Source organism: Budorcas taxicolor, chromosome 22 (genome assembly GCF_023091745.1).
Source record: "Budorcas taxicolor isolate Tak-1 chromosome 22, Takin1.1, whole genome shotgun sequence".
Taxonomy (NCBI): Eukaryota; Metazoa; Chordata; class Mammalia; order Artiodactyla; family Bovidae; genus Budorcas; species Budorcas taxicolor.
In genome coordinates, this window is record NC_068931.1 from 7,845,644 (window position 1) to 7,868,539 (window position 22,896).

General features: G+C 40.7%; 1 protein-coding gene across 1 annotated transcript in view; it reads left to right on the forward strand.

Annotated features, from left to right (window-relative positions):
- The window catches only part of CD226 (CD226 molecule), an 84,096-nt gene that overhangs the window by 50,521 nt on the left and 10,679 nt on the right, over positions 1 to 22,896 (forward strand). Inside the window, exon 3 of the mRNA XM_052660591.1 lies at positions 3,677 to 4,024. Within this exon, the coding sequence (XP_052516551.1) occupies positions 3,677 to 4,024 (348 nt within the window). The remainder of the gene's footprint in view (positions 1 to 3,676; positions 4,025 to 22,896) is intronic.

Consider the following 22,896-nt stretch of genomic DNA (forward strand, 5'->3'; position numbering starts at 1 on the left):
GCCTCTTACTTCCCAGGGTCCAGCACGGCTCGCAGAAAGTTTTTGTTGCTCTTTTTTGTTAAAATTGTGTTTCTGTTCTTTCATTTCTCCCAGCACAGGGCCCCCTCTCTGGTGGAGCCTTTTATTTATACTGCCCCACGTTTCCTTCTCTTTTCTCATACCTTCCTCCCCCTGTCTGAATTTCAGTTCTCCTTTGTTTCCTTTAAGCTTTTATTTTCTTCTCATGCATGTTCTCCCTTTCTTTTTTTCCCCTGGTGTCAGGTCGTCTTGCTTGGAGAGGAAGTGTTTTCTGTCTGGAGTGTTACCTCTGGGAATTGTTGTATGGCTGCGGATTGTAAACTGCAGGGCTGTGGTTTCTCTTTCCAACAGCATCTTGTCACATGGATCCACTCGCTGAGGAGGAAGCTGGTTTTCGGCAGACATGAGACCTGCATAGACAGAGTATTGTAGTTTAACACAGATGGCATGTCTTATTGTATTTTGTAACAAATTGTTTTTTCAAGAGTGGTGTCCTTTCTCCTTTTCTGTCCTCTCATCTCTACTCTTTTTTTCTTTATTGGAAGTATATTTTGCATGTAATATTAGTTTCAAGTGTACAACACAGTGGTTTAACATTTATGTTCATTACGAACTGATCACCCAGCAAGTCTTATTCATCTGTCACCATACAAAGTTAGTACAATATTATTATTACTTGGCTGCCCTGAGTGGCTTGCAGATCTTTGTTCACAACCAGGGATTAAACCTAGGCCCACAGCACTGAAACTGCTGAGTCCAGTCCTAGCTCCTGGATTTCCAGGGAATTCCCAGTACAATATTATTATCTATAGTCTCCATGGTGGCTCAGACGGTAAAGCGTCTGTCTACAATGTGGGAGTCCTGGGTTCCATCCCTGGGTCCAGAAGATCCGCTGGAGAAGGAAATGGCAATCCACTCCAGTACTATTGCCTGGAAAACCCCATAGACAGAGGAGCCTGATAGGCTACAGTCCATGGGGTTGCAAAGAGTCGGACACGACTGAGCGACTTCACTTGCACTATAGTCTCCATGCTGTACATTACATACCTGTTGTTTGTTTATTTTATAACTGGAATTTGGTGCCTCTTAATCCCTTTCCTCTGTTTCACCTAATCCCCCATCTTCTTCCCCACTAGCAACTGCCAGTTTGTTCTCTGTATCTATAAGTTTGCTTCTGGTTTGTTTGTTCATTTGTTTTTCATATAGTATTTATCTTTCTCTAACTTATTTCACTTAGCATGATACCTTCTAGGTCTATCCATGATGTTGCAAAGAGCAAGATTTCATTATTCTTTTTATGGCTGAGTATATTCCATTGTGTGTATATACATCATCTTCTTTATCCATTCATCTGTTGATGGGCACTTTAGTTGTTTCCATAATCTTGGCTCTTGTAAATAATGCTGCAGTGAATTTAGGGGTGCATGTATTTTTTTCAAATAAGTGCTTTCATTTTTCTTTGGATAAATACCCAAAAGTGAGGTTGCTGAATCATGTTATAGTTACATTTTTAATTTTTTGAGGAACCTCTGTACTATTTCCACAGGTCATACCAATTTATTATGTTCCCACCAACGGTGCACAAGGACTTCCGTTTGTCTTCATCCTCACCAATACTGATTATTTCTTGTCTGTTTTATAATAGCCATTCTGGCAAGTGTAAGAAGCTATGTCATTGTGGTTTTGATTTGCATTTCCCTGATGGTTGTTGATGTTGAGCATCTTTTCATGTGTCTGTTGGCCGTGTGTATGTCTTCTTTAGAAATATGTCTGTATTTATGTCTTTATGTATCACATTCTTAATTACTGTAGCTTTATAGAATAGTTTGAAATCATTAAGTGTGATGCCTCCAGCTTTGTTCTTTTCCAAGATTGTTTTGGCTCTGTGGTTCCATATAAATTTTAGAATTATTTGTTCCCTTTATTCTCTTAAAATTATCAGGGACTCCAAAGAGTCTTTTGTTAATACAGCTTATAACTATCAATATTTACTATATTAGATATTAAAATGGTATAAAACTGAAAAGACAAGAATTTACAAATTGTTGTTGTTGTTCAGTCACTTAGTTGTGTCCAACTCTTTGAGACCTCATGGACTGCAGCATGCCAGGATTCCCTGTCCTTCACTATCTCCTGGTATCTGCTCAAACTCATGTCCATTGAGTCAGTGATACTGTCCAACCATCTCATCCTCTGTTGCCCCCTTCTCCTCCTGCCTTCAGTCTTTACAGGCATCAGGGATTTTCCCCAATGAGTCAGTTCTTTGCATCAGGTGGGCAGAGTTTTGGAGCTTTAGCTTCAGTATCAATCCTTCCAATGAATACTCAGGGTTGATTTCCTTTAGGATTGATAAGCTTGATTTCCCTATAGTCCAAGGGAGTCTCAAGAATCTTATCTAGCACCACAAATTGGAAGCATCAATTCCTCAGTGCTCAGCCTTCTTTATGGTCCAACTCTCACATCCTTACATGACTACTGGAAAAGTCATAGCTTAGACTAGATGGATCTTTGTTGGCAAAGTGACGTGTCTGCTTCTTAATACATTGTCTATGTTTGTCATAGTTTTCCTTAGAAGAAGCAAGTGTCTTTTAATTTCATGGTTGCAGTCACCATCTGCAGTAATTTTGGAGCACAAGAAAATAAAATCTGTCCATGCTTCGACATCTCCCCCTTCTATTTGCCATGAAGTGATGGGACCAAATACCATGATCTTAGTTTTTTGAATTTTGAGTTTTAAGCCAGCTTTTTCACTTTCCTCTTTCACCCTCATCAAGAGGCTCTATGATTTACTTTTAAATAACTTCTATGCAGAGTATATCATGTGAAATGCCATATTGATAATTCTCCTGGCAATCTTGATTCCAGCTTATGAATCATTCAGCTTGGTATTTCAAAAATATATATATTTTTGTATAATAAGATTTAAGAAGGTAAGTTAAATCTTAATATAACTGTGAAAATGAGTTTGTTATTGCAGGTCTCAGAGCAGGAACTCCCTAGGGTCCTCAGACCACACTATAAGAACTACTGACATAGATAGTTGGTAATGATTTCCTGAGCACTGTGTGCTGGGTATGCCAGCTATGGTGATAGGGAGGTGGGAAAGTAGTAGAGAGCTTTCTTGGTTTCCAGGAATTCATATCACATGTGGGTTATTGCTCTATCTATGCATGAGACAACCTGTATATCTGAAAGATGAGTTTATGTATATATTCTGTGAAAATGATTTGCACTCTCTTTAATGACCATTAAAGTCTTGGTCAGTAAGGTTACAATCTGTATATTTGATACTCAAACACTCAAAGTGTTTGAGTCACCAGCCTAGCATCACCAAAGAACGGTCTTGTGAAACTGAGCCTTTTGATATGGTCACTACCAAGAAAAACTCCAGGGGGTTCAGTTATGTTCCTATTATATGGTTAACCAAGGAAATGTTGAATATGTGTGAACAACCACATCCTCTTTTCTATTTGTGTTCCGGCCTCTTTCAGAAATCCTTTTCTTATAAAAAATGCGTTGTAAAGGTATCATTTACACTCAGTGAGACTATGTTAAATAACATCATTAGTCATCATTTTCATAGAGCTTTCTGGATATCTCCACCTTCATATCCAAGAACTTGAGGACCAAAATGTAATCACTTGCTTGTTCTTTTCAGACAATTTTGAGGATGCTGGGCCACCAAATAGCCAGATGGTCTCAGAACCTGGAAAAAACGTCACACTCACATGCGAGCCTCGAGAGAACCTTCTGTTGGAAGAAGTGTCATGGGAAAAGATCCAGCCCCAGCAGATTGACCTCTTAATAAGCTGCAACGTGTCCCAAGGAAGAAGTTACACATCCAAGTACCCAAGACAGATACTGAGCAACTGCAACAAAGACATGAAAAAGGCCTTTGTCACCATACCTAATGTTATAGGCTCTGATTCAGGACTCTACCGCTGTGGCTTCAAAGCCAGCACTGGGGAAAAAGAAACCTTTGTGATAAGATTGACCGTAACCGACGGTGAGTGGGGGGCGCCTATCTCCACATGTCAAAAATGGGGAAAGCCTGGTGCTGTGGGTCAGTTTCTTTTGTCTTTCTCATGACTTTCTTATACAAAATACCTTTAATGATTGAATTTGGTAAGTTGGGCTTCCGTGGCGGCTCAGAGGTTAAAGCATCTGCCTCCAATGCGGGAGACCCGGGTTCGATCCCTGGGTTGGGAAGATCCCCTGGAGAAGGAAATGACAGTCCACTCCAGTATTCTTGCCTGGAGAATCCCATGGACGGAGAAGCCTAGTAGGTTACAGTCCATGGGGTCGCAAAGAGTTGGACACGACTGAGCGACTTCACCTTACCCTTGGTAAGTTGTCAGTTACTGAATGTTATTCTTTATCTTGCTGATCCGTCAATCTCAGATTTTTTTGGATCTGTCACTTTCCAAAAACTTTTTAAAAATTCAGTGCATCTGAAAAATATGTGGTATCAACACCCAATACGTATTGACTATATAATTTCTTTTTTTAAAAAGGTCTTAAAATTTTTTTTAATTAATTTAATCAATTTATTTCTGGTTGTGCTGGGTCTTTGTTGCTGCACAGGCTTCCCTCGAGTGGCAGCAAGCGTTTCTAGCTGTGGCGCGCCGGCTTCTCATCTTGAGGGCTCCTCTAGTGTGGAACACGGGCTCCAGGGCGCGGGGGCTTCAGTGGTTGTGGCTCCTGGGTTCTAGAGCACAGCTCAATGGCTGCGGCGCCCAGGCTTAGTTGCTCCTTGGCATGCTGGATCCTTCTGGACTAGGCATCGAACCTGTGTCTCCTGCATTGGCGGGCGGACTCTACAACTGAGCCACCAGGGAATCCCCTCAGCTATATAATTTCTAACTTTTCAATTCTGTTCAAACTTGCTGACGGTGGTGACTGGGTTTTACCATCTTCGTGGCTCCTCAGCAATGACAGGAAGTTGTTCGATTGGCGTCTGCTGAATCAGCATTGAGTAGAACGTAATACATGTGTGGTAACATGCTTGCTCCTTTGCCAGATCAGATCTTTGGCTCCCTCACTTGTTTTCAGACCTGGGAGCAGGAACAGACTGTCCTTGGAGCTTTGAAACTGACCTTCAGGGCTTCTCACCTGAGCCGGCTCAAGGCCCAGTGCTTATTTAGTATTAGTCATTTGTCTGCTGTGTCCTAATGAAGCCCTAAAACCTGTGTGAGAGTAAGAAAAAGTGCACCTGCTGAAGTGCAAATACAGAGAGCCCTGTACGGACCTGTGTAGAAGTCAGTCCAGAGGCCTGAGTTATAACCTAGTGGGAGGAAGGCCATCTCAGGCTCCCCCTTCTGCCTCTGGGCAAGAGGAACCTGTCAGAGAAAATAATGTATATTTACTGATGACAGAAATTTTATTTCACGGTATTTTCACTCTCTACTTTCCTCCCTCTTCTCCTTCCTTTCTGCTTTCCTTCCCTCCTTTCCTCTTTCCTTCCTTCTCTCCATCCACCCATATCCCTTTCTCCATTACCTTCATGTGCTTCCAGCCACCTCATGTGCTTCGGCCTGTGTGTAGACTTTTGAACCGAGGCTTCCTAGGATGTGGCTGCCCTGCATACACGCTGCTCACGCTGCTGCCTAGAGCGCCTTCCTGCATACACGCTGCATACACGCTGCATACACGCTGCTCACGCTGCTGCCTAGAGCGCCTTCCTGCTTTGGGAAGAAGAGGAGGTTTCGTGTGTACAGCAGCCTCCACAGCTGTGCCCTGGCAGCTGTGTGTGCAAAGGATGTTCTTGGCCAGAGGTTAGCAGTTGTCAGTATCTGATCACCTTGGATGGCATCAAAGCTTTCTTTGGTTCTCAAGTGAACTAGAGGGTTAATAGAATGTTGAGAAGGGAGGAAATATTCAGGGGAGAAAAATTAACAGAGGTTCTTCATTTTAAATGTTGACTCCATTCCTTCATACATATAGAGAAAATACTTCTTGCATTAAAGAAATACTCTTGCATTATAGAAGTGTTTTTAACACCTGGCCAGAGAAAGAAAGAATAAAAGCAATCATTAAGGCTTCTCTGGTGTCTCAGTTATAAAGAACCCACCTCCCAATGCAGGAGATGCAGGTTCAGTCCCTGGGTGGGGAAGATCCCCTCAAGAAGGAAATGACCACTCACTCCGGTACATTGGCCTGGAAAATCCCATGAACAGAGGAGCCTGGCAGGCTACAGTCCATGGGGTGGCAAAGAATTGAACATGACTACGACTAAACAATAACACAACAACAACAAATCTCTCAGAGCCCAAGGTGAGAGAATGTTCTATTCAGAAAATGTCATAACCATTTTCAAACACATCTGAAATAAGATCTTGCCCTTTATATGTTGAAAAAGTTATTATAAACATCTGAAATCCTAGAGAAAAATGGATTCTTAGCAGGTATAGTTATTTAACTCTAAATAATTAATAAAAACGTCTTTCACTTTATCCAAACATGGCTAAATTCCTTGCACAAAGCTATTTATTTTCTCTGTAAATAAGCCACAGACAGTGTTGAAAATGACTGAATGTAATGATCAGAATAGTTAGGGTTCAAGTGTTTTGAATACTTGAAAAATGGATTTTTGACATTCAATTGACAGGTTGAAAGAATATCAACTGGGCCCATTAGTAAAACATTATAATTGAAGAAGATGATAGCTGTTGACTCAATATTTTGGTTTAATTTCTTTTCAAAATAACTATAAGTAAAGATTGAAGGTTAAAAATAATCAGATGGAAAGCAAAAATAGATCACTTGTGTTTCTTTGATATGATTTGATTATTTCAAGTCCTAAGGCTGTTTGGTCAAAAATCAATGTAGGGATGAAAGCAGAGAGACAGGTATGAGATGTGGAGGCGATCTAATTTATTTCAACTGTCAAGGGAAAGGTGATGGTGACACAGATTTTGTAAACTGCTGGGCATCCTTTTGTGAGCTCCCATCAACTTCTTTTATGGGATCCAAAGAGATTTTCATGACTCTTGTATTTTACACACACGCACATGCACACATGCCTCTTCCCCTGATTTTGCCCACTTGCATTCTTCTTCAGACAAGTACCAGGTACTGAGAGGCCACCAATAGATGACACAATGTCAACTGATACATCGTATATCCAGGCCTTGACTTATTTTGAACAGAGGCAGAAAGTGGCAGAAGCATTTTCTCTGCTGAATGAAATGTTTGTTTCCCCTTCTTTGTATTCAAGACCTGGTAAATAGTCTAAAATGGATCCAGACTGAGATTTCTGAATTTGAAACCTGTCTAGACCAAGGGCCAGGAACAGGGGAAAATGCAGCTATACTTACAATGACCAAAATTATTTTGGACCCTTAATATCCTCTGGATTTTCACTAGTCATGGGAAAAGTATTTTAACTTTCATCAGAAGGATTTTTGAGGTCTTCTAATATTAACTAAATAGCATTCTGACTACAGGTATTTTAGGAACACGTGTACACCTGTGGCAGATTCATGTTGATGTATGGCAAAACCAATACAATATTGTAAAGTATAAAAAATAAACAAATAAAAAAATAAAATAAAATAGAAAAAAATAAAAAGAAGGAGGATCAAAGACATGAGAGTAGTCCTCTCAGAAAGTTTCTGGAGAAGACCTGTTTCTAACTCTGCTAAGAAGTATCCTTCTCCGATCTTTTCCCACTAATGAGGGTATTTAGCTGAACCATTAAGTTTCAAATAAGACTTTGATGATCAGAGCAGAAGAAAGAGTTAAAACAGAATCTGGGGACTTACACAGAACGTGTGGGGAAGGAGGAGTTGTGTGTGTTGGGCTTCGCTGATGGCTCAGATGGTAAAGAACCTGCCTGCGATGCAGGAGACCCGGGTTAGATCCCTGGGTTGGGGAGATCCCCCAGATAAGGGAATGGCTACCCACTTCAGTATTCTTGCCTGAAGAATCCCCATGGACAGAGTAGGTGATTGCAATCAAATGACTAGGTTGGTGCTGAGATTCTGAGTTATGGGTTAATACAGGAGGTAATCTCAATTGAATGATAGCTTGGTGAAATTCTGGATGTTGTATAAGAGCAATGAAAGTTACTCTCAGTGTTTTATCGCAGGTGGCACAAGTTAGTATTTAAGGATGTGTCAATCAAATAGTATAGAATAAGAAAGAGACACTGGAGACAAAGGGAATTAGCTAAGAGCTGGTTGCAACAGTCAGGGCAGCAGCGAGGGAGCTCTCAGATGAACTGCCACTGTCACATTCTGGGTCTTTGGCCCACAAATGGGAGCCCACAGTTTGATAGACAAATTACAAATGGCATATAAATTAGAAAAAGGTAACCCCTTCCCTGCACCGATGTGGATCCAAGCTCATGTACAAGTTTGGTGATGGGCCCCAGGTCCCCTACCACTCGGCTGGGCACACGTAGCCTGGTGAAGCGAAAAGATGTTGTTGGTCAGATGAGAATGTCAGCCTGTGCTTGTCACCACCTCCACAGTCACTCACACCTTCCTACTCTCTCCTCTTCCTAACCCATTTACTCATTCTCACCACAGTTACCTCGTTTCCTTTAGAGTTTCGGTCAGATCTCATCATCTTCATGAATATATAACTTCAAATGATTCCCTGACATTGAACCATTAAGCAGCTTTAATTTCTCAAACTTTTATAGCGGGAAAGGTGATATCCTCAAGTTATTGAGTAACTGCATCTATTTGCAATGACCCAGACCCTTACATTAGAAATTACTTGAATTGAGGATCATGATACCTCTGCTTAGAGATGTCAAAGTATCTTTCCAGAGTATGCTTAGTAAGTAATGCACCCATACTGTGCATGTCGATATTCCTGTGTGTTCTAATAGGAACTATGTCCATTTCATTTTTCCAGTTTTCTAGCTGGATTGCTTCTGGTTTTCTTCATCAACACTTAACATTTGAGATTTAGTGATTGCTAATCAAAAGAAACCTGAGCTCTCAGAAGATCCATTGGAATGTTTGGGGAGAAAATTATCATGAGCTTTGTTTACATATATATCTTTCAAAAAGTATATCTTCTTTTTAAACTTTTCTTGTTGTGCATATTCTGTATTCAGTTCAGTTCAGTCGCTCAATTGTGTCTGACTCTTTGGGACCCCATGGACTGCAGCACACTAGGCTTCCCTGTCTATCACCAACTCCCAGAGCTTGCTCAAACTCATGTCCATCGAGTCAGTGATGCCATCCAACCATCTCGTCCTCTGTCATCTCCTTCTCCTCCTGCCTTCAATCTTTTTCAGCATCAGAGTCTTTTCCAGTGAGTCAGCTCTTTGCATGAGGTGGTCAAAGTATTGAAGCTTCAGCTTCAGCATCAGTCCTTCCAATTCTGTGTTAATGATGTGTAATTACTAGTCAATAGAGGTGGAGGATGGGATTTGTAAATGAAGATTGAAGAAGTTTTCACTAGGAAATCATGGGCCCACACCCAAGAGACTCTTCCCTGATCTTTCTTTTGTGAGGTATGAGTCAGCACGGGTAGTGTTGAGGAGTAGCTGCTCTAGGTTCTAAATCTTGCCTCTAATGGCTTGCAGAGTTCACTGACTCTGGACTCTGTGCTCCTGAGTTGGACTATGAGACTGTTAAGGAAGAGGAATAAATTTCATTTCTTTATTTGACCTTAGTTTCTGCTAAAATTCACTCTGTTTTTTTCCAGCTTATTTGGATTTCAAAAGAGTTTGAAGTTGTAGACAAAATATATCTTTTAGGGATTTATTAATCCAGAACTTTCTGACAGACTCTTCTGAATTTATAATAGATGTGACTGTCGTAGGCATTGGAAAAGACCCTGAAATGATAGGCATGGTGGCTGTCTGAGCTGGTCCTCGCCGGGCTCCCAAGTAAGCCTGTTTCCATGACCTGATATGATGAACATCTGCCTTTTATGATCTCTTCCTCCAGAGAAAATCATGTCACGATAGCTTATATGCTGGAACCACAGGACTAGAGTCTCAGAGCACCGGTGTGGCAAGTTCAGTATCCTCTACCAATATAGACCACCTATGGTTTTTAGCCCGTTTAGTCGTTATTAAAATCCTGGATGATAACTGGGTATCCAGATGAAACATACTGTTTCCATCATCATAAACAAGTTACCTGTTCAGTCGGGGCCCTCTTATGTCCTTGTAGCTTTACTTTGGGAGGAGGAAACAGCAACCCACTCCTTTCTTCTTGCCTGGAAAATCCCATGGACAGAGAAACCTGGTGGGCTACAGTTCATGGGATCGCAAAGAGTCAGACACGACTGAGCGACTGGAGCACACATCACAGCTTTACTTCACATTTGCCTCTGCCCACATCTTTCTTTTACGAGTCACCGAATTAAAAAAAAAAAAAAACAAACAAAAAAAGCAAGCAGTCAGTCAGTTTATTTTATAAGCCCTGCATCTTGATGTATTCATCTGTCCTAAAGCACACAATCCTGGAATTTTGGCCTGAAGTCATTGTTTGTACATACCATATTTATGTAGATGAACAAGATATTGAATTGAATAATGAAAATGGCCAGTTAGTGTCAGAGAGAAGGAAACGCTGAAACTCTCCTGTTAAATTGATCTGATGGAGTTCTTGCATAAGGAACCTTGTTGAGCGTTCACTGTCATCACTCCTGTAAACAAAGCAGTTGGTGGTACTGTGTGTGTGTGTGCATGTGCGCTCAGTCACGTCCGATTCTTTGTGATGCCATGGACTGTAGCCCTCCAGTTTGCTCTGTTCATGGCATTCTCCAGGCAAGAATACTGGAGTGGGTTGCCATTTCCTCCTGCAGGGGATGTTCCCGACCAAGGGATTGAACCTATATCACCTACATTGGCAGGTGGATTTTTTTTTTTTTAACCAACGAGGCACCTGGGAATCCCCGAGTTGATGGTATTAGAAAGCAGCTAATCCTAGGAACTGTTTTTCTTTAAGTGGATCTTTATCCTCAGCCCGAATTTTAAATAATTTTTATAATGCTTTCCTCTCCCTAGAAGCTCAGAGTTCAGGGAGGAATTCAAATTCAGAAAAATGGACTGATTTTGCTCCCACTTAAAATCCATGACCACATTTACCTGAGAGACCTGTCTAATGACTCCAACTGCAAAATAGCCATTTGTTCTTCCTTGTCATGTGTGATTTTTTTTTTTTTAAATTTTAAAACATCTGGGAATCGTTAACAGCTTATAATGATCTCTTAGAGCCTTATTAGGAACTGAACGTAGATGATGGTGTGAATTTTTCCCCAAAGGCAAGTAGAAAACTTCTTAAATGTTTAAAAAGAGTTCTTTGTATAAGGTTAATGGTATTTCATTCTTAATAGAAATTCTAGTTTTAAGTATTGCAGTTCAATTAGTCAGACAACTACTTCCAACTTCAACTGAGATATTTTGAACATGTTCTGACCTGACCCTTGACAAGCATTCAAAGGTGACCTAGTTCGTTTTCAGAAGACTATTATTATTTGAAAGAAAAAGAAATGAAGAATAAATGCAGGCCTGTCAGCTGTAGAGATACATTTTTGAACCCCCCATTTGTATTGTAAAGTTATGTATATTGAAATGATTCAGAGTTTTCTTTAAAGGTATTTATTCAACAGCATAGGGCTTCCCTGGTGACTCAGATGGTAAAAAATCCACCTGCAATGCAGGAGACATGGGTTTGATCCCTGGGTCACACAGATCCCCTGGAGAAGGCAATGGCAACCCACCCCAGTCTTCCTGCCTGGAGAATCCCATGGACAGAGGAGCGTGGTGGGCTACAGTCCACTGGGTCACAAAGAGTCAGACACAACTGAGTGACCAACCCTTTCACATTCAACAGAAGAACATGCTTGGATAAATTTTTATAAAATAAATATTTTTCAATCCTCATTGATCCCTCTACACCTAATTTTCAGAATTAATTGAATGTAGTTCACTTTGGCTAAAACTCAGAAGTAACTATGCTGCTCATAATCTTTTAAATATATAAGTGGTTTTATTTAATTAACCCACAGGAGGCAATGCTTCCTTTCACGGACATAGTGTTGAGCTGTTTTAAGCTCTCCATAGTGCTGGTCAGGCATGTGAAATGACTTTAGCAAAGGTGAATAGTGAGTGATGAAAAATCCTTATCATTGCAATGATGGACATGGACAAGTAAAGAGTAATTGTTGAGATGAGAAGAAATGATGTTAACAAAGGATAGGATATTTTTTGTGACTTCAAATCAAAGAATCTTAAGGATGTGATGGATATGCAAATGACCCCTAAATCAGGGCCACAGAGGAGGCGAGTTTATAAATATAAAGCAATCCAGGCTTGCAAAGTGTAATTATTCTCCTGTTTTTTTTTTTTTCATGTTTTATATTGAGCATTGAGATAAATTCTTCACTCTTTTAATGTGCATATGTGTATATGCATTTGTGAATTAAGATAACTGTGAATATTTGTTAGGAGGAACAATCTGCCAGATGGCAAACATTCAATAAATACATGTGCTTGTGTGGGCAATTTTACACTCACAGGAAACTCACAAATCCCAAATACTTTAATCAAAACAAGTTGTTTTGCTTTTATGTTGATGACTGTCTTTACTTCCTGGTCTAGTAAGTAAAGATATCAGCTTTGAAATCCAATCATGCAATTCTTTTTTTAATAAAATCACTGGCTATTTTAAAAAATGGAGAGAATGGATGAATAGTTAAACTCTAGAGGATAAAGCTGTAGATTTTGAAACTATTACCAGATCCCTTGTTTCTTATAACCAGGCATTGACTTTTACATGTTTTGTAGGGCAATTAGTAAACATTTTTTCATGTAACATAACTTAAAGTTGGACAGAAAAATTAATATTCAGCCCAATGCTTTCTGTTTCATATTCTGAAACTATCTGTATGACATTTATAGCACATTTATATATACGCCTTTATAAATGTCATAGAGTTTGAGGTATAACATTTTCTAAGGACCCGAGGGAAAAGTTATAAAGAGCAGTTATAAGGACTAAGTGGCACAAGGCTTTGTCTTGGCTGCTGTATGACAGCCTTGCATATTATGTTTATGTCTGTGCCAGTCACTCTAAGACTTACTGATAATTAGTCATGCCGTTGTCACAACAACTCTATTATTATCTACATTTTATGGATGAGGAAGGCGAGGCATGAAGAGCTTAAGAAACTTATTTCAGGCTTCATAGCTAATAAGGAGTGGGGCTGGGTTTCACAGCCGTGAAGATGGGCTCCAGGGTTCTTGTTCTTAACCATTGCACTGAATTACTTCTACAAGCAGAAGGGAAAAAAAGAACGTTACTGCCATCAACAGCAGCATCACAGGAGAAGCTGGCTATGGTGGAGTTCCACAGCCTTGCGCTCTTCCTTTTGGGAAGTGAATAGGTATCATAGATCACCTACTGAACCAACACATGGAACAGGTGTAGGCAAAGGAAGGGGGGTTTGATCACTCACTATTTTCTTCCAGCCCCTGTGCTTACGTGTGCTCAGGTCATCTAGGTGCTGTGTCTGTGGGTTCCCCACTGACTCGTCCCCTTTCCTTGGGCTTGTGAGTATCATGAAGTCACGTGAGGGAGGGTGTTCACACAGTCTCACGTTGTTCAGTCACTAAGTCATTACTGACACTTTGCGACCCCCTGGACTGCAGCACACCAGGTCCTTCACTGTCTCCCTGAGTTTGCTCAAAGTCCTGTCCACTGAGTGGGTGATGCCATCCAACCATCTCATCCTCTGTCACCCCCTTCTCGTCCTCCCCTCAATCTTTCCCAGCATCAGGGTCTTTTCCAATTAGTCAGCTCTTTGCATCAGTCTCATGAAGGACAAGCAAAATCAGGTATCAGGTATTAGGGTCTGGAGGTGAGGGCTGGTCCAGGCCATGCCAGGAACTGATGAGGGAACTTTAGGAGTAACCCCTGAGCAAAGGAGAGTTAAGGTTCTTGCTGGAGAGAACTGGTGAGAGCTCAGCTCTCAGGTGGCTTCTCAGCTTTGCAACCAACTGCCTCCTAGGTCTTCACCAGACCCACCCAGTACACTTGCCCCGTGGGAAAGCTCCATTCCCTTGAGCAACTTCCCTGGAATCAGCTCAGAGTTCCCCACATCACCCTCCTTCCATTTTAAGTCTCTTCCGTCTCCTTCCTCTCAAATCCTGCTCTTCCTCTAGGTCTTGTAGACGAAAAACGACCATTGAACCCAGAGCTGGAGTTATTAGCTATCAGAATAAGAGCAGTGAAGGCTTAACCCTCAGAATCTCCCAAGAAAAAACAAGTTTCTTTTCTATGTTAAGTATCCTTTATTTGAACAGCTAAATACATAAAATATTTCAATGGTATGTTATGCCCACCATGTCTTATTGCATGGGTGAAATGTTCATCTGGATTTTAGTGGAACATTTGAAAAATTTCCCATTATAGCCTCTTCAATTAGCATCATAGTGACACTGTAAGGTACAGTTATACTTGGTTAAACAACAGTAATAACAACAATGTGTTGGGGAATTATTAGAAACAAAATCTTCTCCCTACCCAGAAAACTGCTCCACAAGGGTAGAAGGGAAAGAAAACAATTTTATTATTGAATAAGCAGTAAACCAGAATTGTGATATGCGTCACAGGCAGTCCACTAAGAGACCGCAAAGATAGAAGGAAATCTTCTCATAGAGTCCCACAGATGCAACTATACATATGTTTTCAAGGTAAACAGTAACTAGTCCTTGAGTAGGAGGACTCGGTAACATCATTTGTCTTGCACAGCTACTCCTAAATTCACCTGGCATCCAGAGTGACCACCTGTGTTGGCTAACTGGCTTTATCCAAAGGAAAAATGAGCTTTTTAGATCTTTACAGCTGGAGGTCATTTTGCACCTTGAAGCATGGTGCCCTTGGAACTTAGACTCCTGTCTTCCCACAGAACTGGAAGATATGGGCTCTCTCTTCCTTGATTGCATTTCAAAGAGATGGCCCTGATTTATCAGAGCGAAAGGATACACAGCAATATCAGCTAATGGAAAAGATGGGCGGGGCAAAGTCAGGATTGGCTGATTCCCAGAAAGAAAACAGGTGTTTAGCATAAACCACATTGTATCAACAGTTCAGACTCAATAAACTACCTTGGCAGTTAAGAAAAGGTGAGAATGCTCTCCAAACTCAACTTCCCACACACCAGCCAAGGGCAAACCTTGTAAGCAGGGCTTTCTAAGGACAGTGGTCTTGGGGTTGCTACACTGACTCCTTTCTGCACACTGATTCACCACGGAAGTGAGCAAGATGTGTGCAGGTCTTAACATTCTTGTTGTTTTTCAGTAGCTCAGTCGTGTCTGACTCTTTGTGACCCCATGGATTGCAGCATGCCCGGCTTCCCTGTCCTTCACCATCTCCTAGAGCTTGCTCAAACTCATGTCCATCGAGTCAGTGATGACATCCAACCACCTCATCCTCTATCGTCCCCTTCTCCTGCCTTCAATCTTTCCCAGCATCTGGGTCTTTTCTAATGAGCTGGCTCTTTGCATCAGGTGGCCAAAGTATAGGAGCTTCAGCTTCAACATTGGTCCTTCCAATGAATATTCAGAATTGATTTCCTTTAGGATTAACTGGTTTGATCTCCTTTTAGTCCAAGGGATTCTCAAGAGTCTTTTCAACACCACAGCTCAAAAGCATCAATTCTTTGGTGCTCAGCTTTCTTTATAGTCCAACTCTCACATCCATACATGACTACTTGAAAAACCATAGCTTTGATTAGATGGACCTTTGTCAGCAAAGTAACGCCTCTGCTTTTTAATATGCTGTCTAGGTTGGTCATAGCTTTTCTTCCAAGGAGCAAGTGTCTTTTAATTTCGTGGCTACAGTCACCATCTGCAGTGATTTTGGAACCCAAGAAAATAAAGTCTGTCACTGTTTCCATTGTTTCCTCATCTATTTGTTGTGTAGTGATGGGCCTGGATGCCATGATCTTAATTTTTTGAATGTTGAATTTTAAGCCAGCTTTTTAACTCTCCTCTTTCACCTTCATCAAGAGGCTCTTTAACTCCTCTTTGCTTTCTGCTGTACAACAAAGGGATTCAGTTATATTAATACAAATATATATGCATATATATTCTTTTCCACTATGGTTTATTATAGAATATTGAATATAGTTCTCTCTGCTATACAGTAGACCTTGTTGTTTATCCATTCTATGCATAATAGCTTGCATTTGTTGCTCTGAACTCCTAATCCACCCCTCCCCCACCCCACTCCCTTGGCAATGAGTCTGTTCTCTGAGTCTGTGAATCTGTTTCTGTGTCATAGATAAGTTCATTTGTGTCATATTTTATTTTACTTTTACATTTTTTTAGTTTCAGCATTTTATTATACTTGTTTTTAATTAATTTTATTGGAGTATAGTTGACTTACAGTGTTGTGTTGTGTCATACTTGGGATTCTGCATGCATGATACCTTTATTTTGAGGAGGAATAGTTACTATGCACTCTGAAGAAAAATTAGAGGTTGACGTCACGGTCCTTTAATTCTCTGCAAATAATTTATTCCCTAGGACCTTCTTGCTATAAAACAGGGAAAGGTTTCTGAAATACAGAGAGTATAAAATTGATTTGCACAAAGAAGTTTGACCTTTGAAAACTTGGAACCATATTACCATGCCAAAAACTGCTTGATGCATGTTTCAGGCATATGGGAAAGTTCAACAAACTCAAAGCTACCTTTATTTCCAGGGGTCCCTGAAATGGACAGCCATGCTACACATGTTTATCAACACCCCTTTTACCTTTCCCCAGAAAGGTGAATCTAGTTACAGAAACAAACACCCTCTGTTTTACATGATTAGAATAACATGAAATTTCAACATGAAAGAACAGAAGTTAGTTACTTAACTCTGATTTTGAATGCATGCATACAAAATTAGCACACTCTTGATGATTTATGTTATGTGGTGCTCAAATATATAAAGCACCTCTACATGTTTTATCTATTCAGTTCAGTCGCTCAGTCGTGTCCAACTCTTTGCGACCCCATGGATCGCAGCACGCCAGGCCTCCCTGTCCATCACCAACTCCCGCAGTTCACTCAGACTCATGTCCATCGAGTCCGTGATGCCATCCAGCCATCTCATTCTCTGTCGTCTCCTTCTCCTCCTGCCCCCAATCCCTCCCATCATCAGAGTCTTTTCCAATGAGTCAACTCTTCGCATGAGGTGGCCAAAGAACTGGAGTTTCAGCTTTAGCATCATTCCTTCCAAAGAAATCCCAGGGCTGATCTCCTTCAGAATGGACTGGTTGGATCTCTTTGCAGTCCAAGGGACTCTCAAGAGTCTTCTCCAACACCACAGTTCAAAAGCATCAATTCTTTGGCGCTCAGCCTTCTTCACAGTCCAACTCTCACATCCATACATGACCACAGAAAAAACCATAGCCTTGACTAGATGGACCTTTGCTGGCAAAGTAATGTCTCTGCTTTTCACATGCTATCTAGGTTGGTCATAACTTTCCTTCTAAGGAGTAAGTGTCTTTTAATTTCATGGCTACAGTCACCATCTGCAGTGATTTTGGAGCCCAAAAAAATAAAGTCTGACACTGTTTCCACTGTTTCCCCATCTATTTCCTATGAAGTGATGGGACCAGATGCCATGATCTTCGTTTTCTGAATGTTGAGATTTAAGCCAACTTTTTCCCTCTCCACTTTCACTTTCATCAAGAGGCTCTTTAGTTCCTCCTCACTTTCTGCCATAAGGGTGGTGTCATCTGCATATCTGAAGTGATTGATATTTCTCCTGGCAATCTTGATTCCAGCTTGTGATTCTTCCAGTCCAGCGTTTCTCATGATGTACTCTGCATATAAGTTAAATAAGCAGGGTGACAATATACAGCCTTGACGTACTCCTTTTCCTATTTGGAACCAGTCTGTTGTTCCATGTCCTAACTGTTGCTTCCTGACCTGCATACAGATTTCTCAAGAGGCAGGTCAGGTGGTCTGGTATTCCCATCTCTCTCAGAATTTTCCACAGTTTATTGTGATCCACACAGTCAAAGGCTTCAGCATAGTCAATAAAGCAGAAATAGATGTTTTTCTGGAACTCTGTTGCTTTTTCGATGATCCACCAGATGTTGGCAATTTGATTTCTGGTTCCTCTGCCTTTTCTAAAGCCTGCTTGAATATCTGGGAGTTCATGGTTCACTTATTGCTGAAGCCTGGCTTGGAGAATTTTGAGCATTACTTTACTAGCGTGTGAGATGAGTGCAATTGTGTGGTAGTTTGAGCATTCTTTGGCATTACCTTTCTTTGGGATTGGAATGAAAACTGACCTTTTCCAGTCCTGTGGCCACTGCTGAGTTTTCCAAATTTGCTGGCATATTGAGTGAAGCACTTTCACAGCATCATCTTTCAGGGTTTGAAATAGCTCAACTGGAATTCCATCACCTCCACTAGCTTTGTTCGTAGTGATGCTTTCTAAGGCCCACTTGACTTCACATTCCAGGATGTCTGGCTCTAGATGTGTGATCACACTATCGTGATTATCTTGGTCATGAAGATCTCTTTTGTATAGTTCTTCTGTGTATTCTTGTGATCTTTTCTTAATATCTTCTGCTTCTGTTAGGTCCATACCATTTCTGTCCTTTATCGAGCCCATCTTTGCATGAAATGTTCCCTTGGTGTCTCTAATTTTCTTGAAGAGATCTTTAGTCTTTCCCATTCTGTTCTTTTCCTCTATTTCTTTGCATTGATTGCTGAAGAAGGCTTTCTTATCTCTTCTTGCTATTCTTTGGAACTCTGCATTCAGATGCTTATATCTTTCCTTTTCTCCTTTGTTTTTTGCCTCTCTTCTTTTCACAGCTATTTGTAAGGCCTCCCCAGACAGCCATTTTGCTTTTTTGCATTTCTTTTCCTGGGGATGGGCTTCATCCCTGTCTCCTGTACAATGTCACGAACCTCATTCCATAGTTCGTCAGGCACTCTAGCTATCAGATCTAGGCCCTTAAGTCTATTTCTCACTTCCACTGTATAATCATACGGGATTTGATTTAGGTCATACCTAAGTGGTCTAGTGGTTTTCCCTACTTTCTTCAATTTAAGTCTGAATTTGGCAATAAGGAGTTCATGATCCATAGCCACCCCCATAGCCACTCTGGTGTTGATTTCATCATCATTTTGCAGTTGCTAAGACAAGTGTCCAGAAGTTCAAGCATCTTGTATTGGGGTCTTCCAGAGAAAAGAATTAGAAGACAGAACTTAGACCCCAAGGCTTGCCTTCTCAATCTGTTCTTCTCAGCAAATCAATATCTTGCTTGGGACAGGTTGGATATTTGCATCGTACCGTTAGTAAACAATTGGAATCGACCTGATAATGCTGAGTCTGTCCACTAACACATCCATCCTGTGGGAACACACATACCCTGTGTATATCCCGTCTGTACCTAGAGGGAACTTGAATACTTCTCCTTTTTAATGGGGTAATTCAGCACAGATAACTTTTACTGGTATCTACCATGACCTTTCCAGAGCTGGCTAGAGAGAGGGTCAGGACCTGTGAGTTTTTCCCAGCATGTTATTTTGATCCAGATATTTAGGTTTTGAATTACCTGGTCTCCCCACTCCCTGACCCCACCCCAGACCGTAATAAAGGATGAACTGTAAACATCAATCCCTGCTCTTGCCCGCCTGGCTCTGAGGAATGGACCAGAAAGCATTTCTATCCGAGCCTTTCTAAAGAAAGGTTTATAACTCAGCCATAAATACTTGTCATCGGCAGAAACGTAGCTGGGAGGGCTGCAGTCCTGGAGTAAATTATTCATTTATATCTCTCACTGACGTGCTTTAAATTGTTTTAACTGTATTTATCTTTTCTGATGGGTGGGAAAATAATGGCTTTATGGTTCACGACACTTTTGTCCTCCCATGAATCAACACAGCATGGGGATGAAAATCGAAAAAAAAAAAAAAAAAAAATCGGCCAAAAAGTGGCTGCCTGAGATGAGACAGTAATTCTTCTTTCTTTAAGAGAGGGGCTTGAGGGCTGACATTACTCAAGTTAGGATCTAGTAGCAGAATTTAGGAAAAAGTCAGCATTAGGAACTATTGAGTGACTCCCTAAAGCTTCCACCACCGTTTGCTTTTCCCTTTTGTTTCTGGTTTTAGTTACAGAGGGCCCAGCAAGTTGTGTGGTTACACTAGCCCCGGCAAGTATGGTTCATATTAATGCAGCCGAGGAGTGGGAGGTACAGAAGAGGTAAAAGATAGGATTACCTATGGACTGCCCTGGCAGGCCAGTGGTTAAGACTTCATACTTCCAATGCAGGGGGCGCAGGTTTAATCCCTGCTTGGGGAACTAAGATCTCACATGCTGCACTGCCTGGCCAAAAAATTAAAAAAAAAAAAAAAAGAAAGAAAGAAAGAAAAAATTTTAAAAAGTAGTATTGGCTTTAGGCCGAGATATCTGGATTGTCATACCTCTGCAGTATGATTGAATCTCTACCAGACTCTCATGATTTTTGTTTTTACCCACCATTTCATCTCTAATGCCAAGTATACACTGTGCCTTAAAATACTACGTGTTAAAAAGTGAATGAGTAAGATGGATCTGAGTCCAACATTTGCTAGAGAGGTTAAAAAGAGCCAACATACTTCACATGAAAGCATGTGAAGAATCTGAAATTTTGATTTTGGTTTTATAAGTGAGCAGCATGAAACAAATCACCATACTTTTTAGCGGTTTCTATTTAATTATCGTAATGTAGAGCTTAACAAAGAAAGCCATTGTGATTCTTAAGTGTTCTGAGTACAGTTCTGCAGAGAAACTCTCTACGTCCTGCACTTTAAATATAACCATTAAAAACTGGCAGAGTTTTAAGCAGGCAGACCTCTAAGTTTTTCTACTGTTTTTTTTTTTTTTTCTGATTATTATCATTTAGTACATTTGGAAAATAGCAAAAAGCCTAAAGAAATAATTGCTTTTAATTCTATTCCATGAAGCTCATCACTTTGAAACTGTGGCATGCTGTTTTCTGGCAGGCTTTTTTTTCTCATAAGTTCTATCCTCTATTGAGATATCTTACCATACGCATTTGTGAATTCTGGATTTGAAATTTTACTTAACTTTCTATCTAGAGTCAACAGTTTTCCATTTCATTGGAATTCTTTACATTCATCATTCTAACGTCCAGGCCCTGATTCTCAAAGAGGTGGCCCCAAACCAGCACCACATAGGACCTGCAAATTCTAGGATCCTCCCAGACCTGTGTGCTCAGTTGCTGAGTCATGTCCGACTCTTCATGACCCCATAGACAGTAGTCCACCAGGCTCTTCTGCTACCAGGTCCTTCTCTCCATGGAATTTTCCAGGCAAGAAGACTGTGGTGGGTTGCCTTTTCCTTCTCCAGGGGATCTTCCCAACCCAGGGATTGAACTCGAGTCACCTGTGTCTCCTGCATTGACAGGAGGATTCTTTACCACTCGCACCACCTGGGAAGCCCTCCCTAGCCTACTGAGTCAAAAACTCCGAGGGGACCACTCAACCATCTGCAGTTTAACAAGCCCCCTAGTGATGCTAGTTACATTTGAGACCCTCCGCTATGTAGTCTTGCTTTAGTCTGCTCTTGGAAAATAAGGATTTTTTTTTTTTGCTGTTCTAAATGTTTCACAAAACTCTTTGTTCACATTTCTGAACGTTTTTATAGAGAAAAAATTGATCAAATGTGCAAGCAGCTCATGAAAGGATCGATGTACAGAGAATGCTTTATTCCTAGAGGCTGGTCGTGGTAGATTTCGCTTCCTAGATTGAACTTGAGGTCATCCATCTTGCCACTGGCTTCCTTTCATGCAAATTTAAGTGCTTTGGTTAATAAGTTATCCACATCCTTCTCATTGTCTTGCTTAGTTTTCTCTTAATAACAAGGGTATGTTAAAGATGCTGATTTTCTTGTTTCTGTATGTTGTTTGTGATGACTTTGACCTCCAGATACTTTTTATTTTGACCCAGTTGATCCTATGTATTTGCTTATTTGTGTAAACTGGAAACTCATTTCTCATTTCAGAGATTAAATAATACTCACAGTTTTCTCATGTTTACATTTAAACATTTAGATCTCTGTAGTCTACCCAGATTGGTTTTCTTTCTTTCTTTTTTTACTGTAATTAAGATCTAAATAATATTTCAAAAAGTAGGTAAATTATTTTCCCAGAGTACTGTCAATGAATTTTTTGATCATAACAGTCACACGAGTGTATGTTCCTCGGTTCTTTGTATTGTCACAACAAAGATTTGGAGTGACGGACATTAAATCCCCCTCGGCATGTCACAGCTCTCAGGTCTCGAAAGGACCATGTTATAGCTCTTAGACAAATCAGTGTTACAGCTCTATTTTATTTAGAAGACAGCAGGTGACATCTTTGAGGTGTGAGGGCATGTTGATCCAAAGACGCAAAGAGAAGAGCGCCCCAGTGTGCAGAGGCGGGCGGGGTGGGGTGGGAGTGGGGGTGGGGGTGGGGTGGCTGGGTGGAGAGAGAGAGAGCTAGCTTTGGCTCCTCTTTTTATATGTTTATCTCTCCCTGGGCCTGTCCTATGTAAATTGGGCCAGCCAGGAGTGTTCTTCGTTTTGCCTGAGGTCCTCACAACGGTCCTCGGACCTTCTTTTATTTTCACGGGCTTTTCCCTTCTTTGTCTTTTAGCCACCGCCATTTTGGACTCCTTGTCCCTATTCTACCTACCTAACAATAACTTTCATTTTTTTCTTTCATGATTGTTCATTTGACTTAACCTTAGCATCTACTATATTCAAATTATGTCAGCATAGCAACTGTAGTCCTTTTATAAGCCTATGTTATAATGCAGAATAACTTCAGATATTTTGTTTACTTTTAAAAATGTACCAAGAACCAAAAAATGCTAATTTATTATTTGATTGGGAGAAAATTCCCT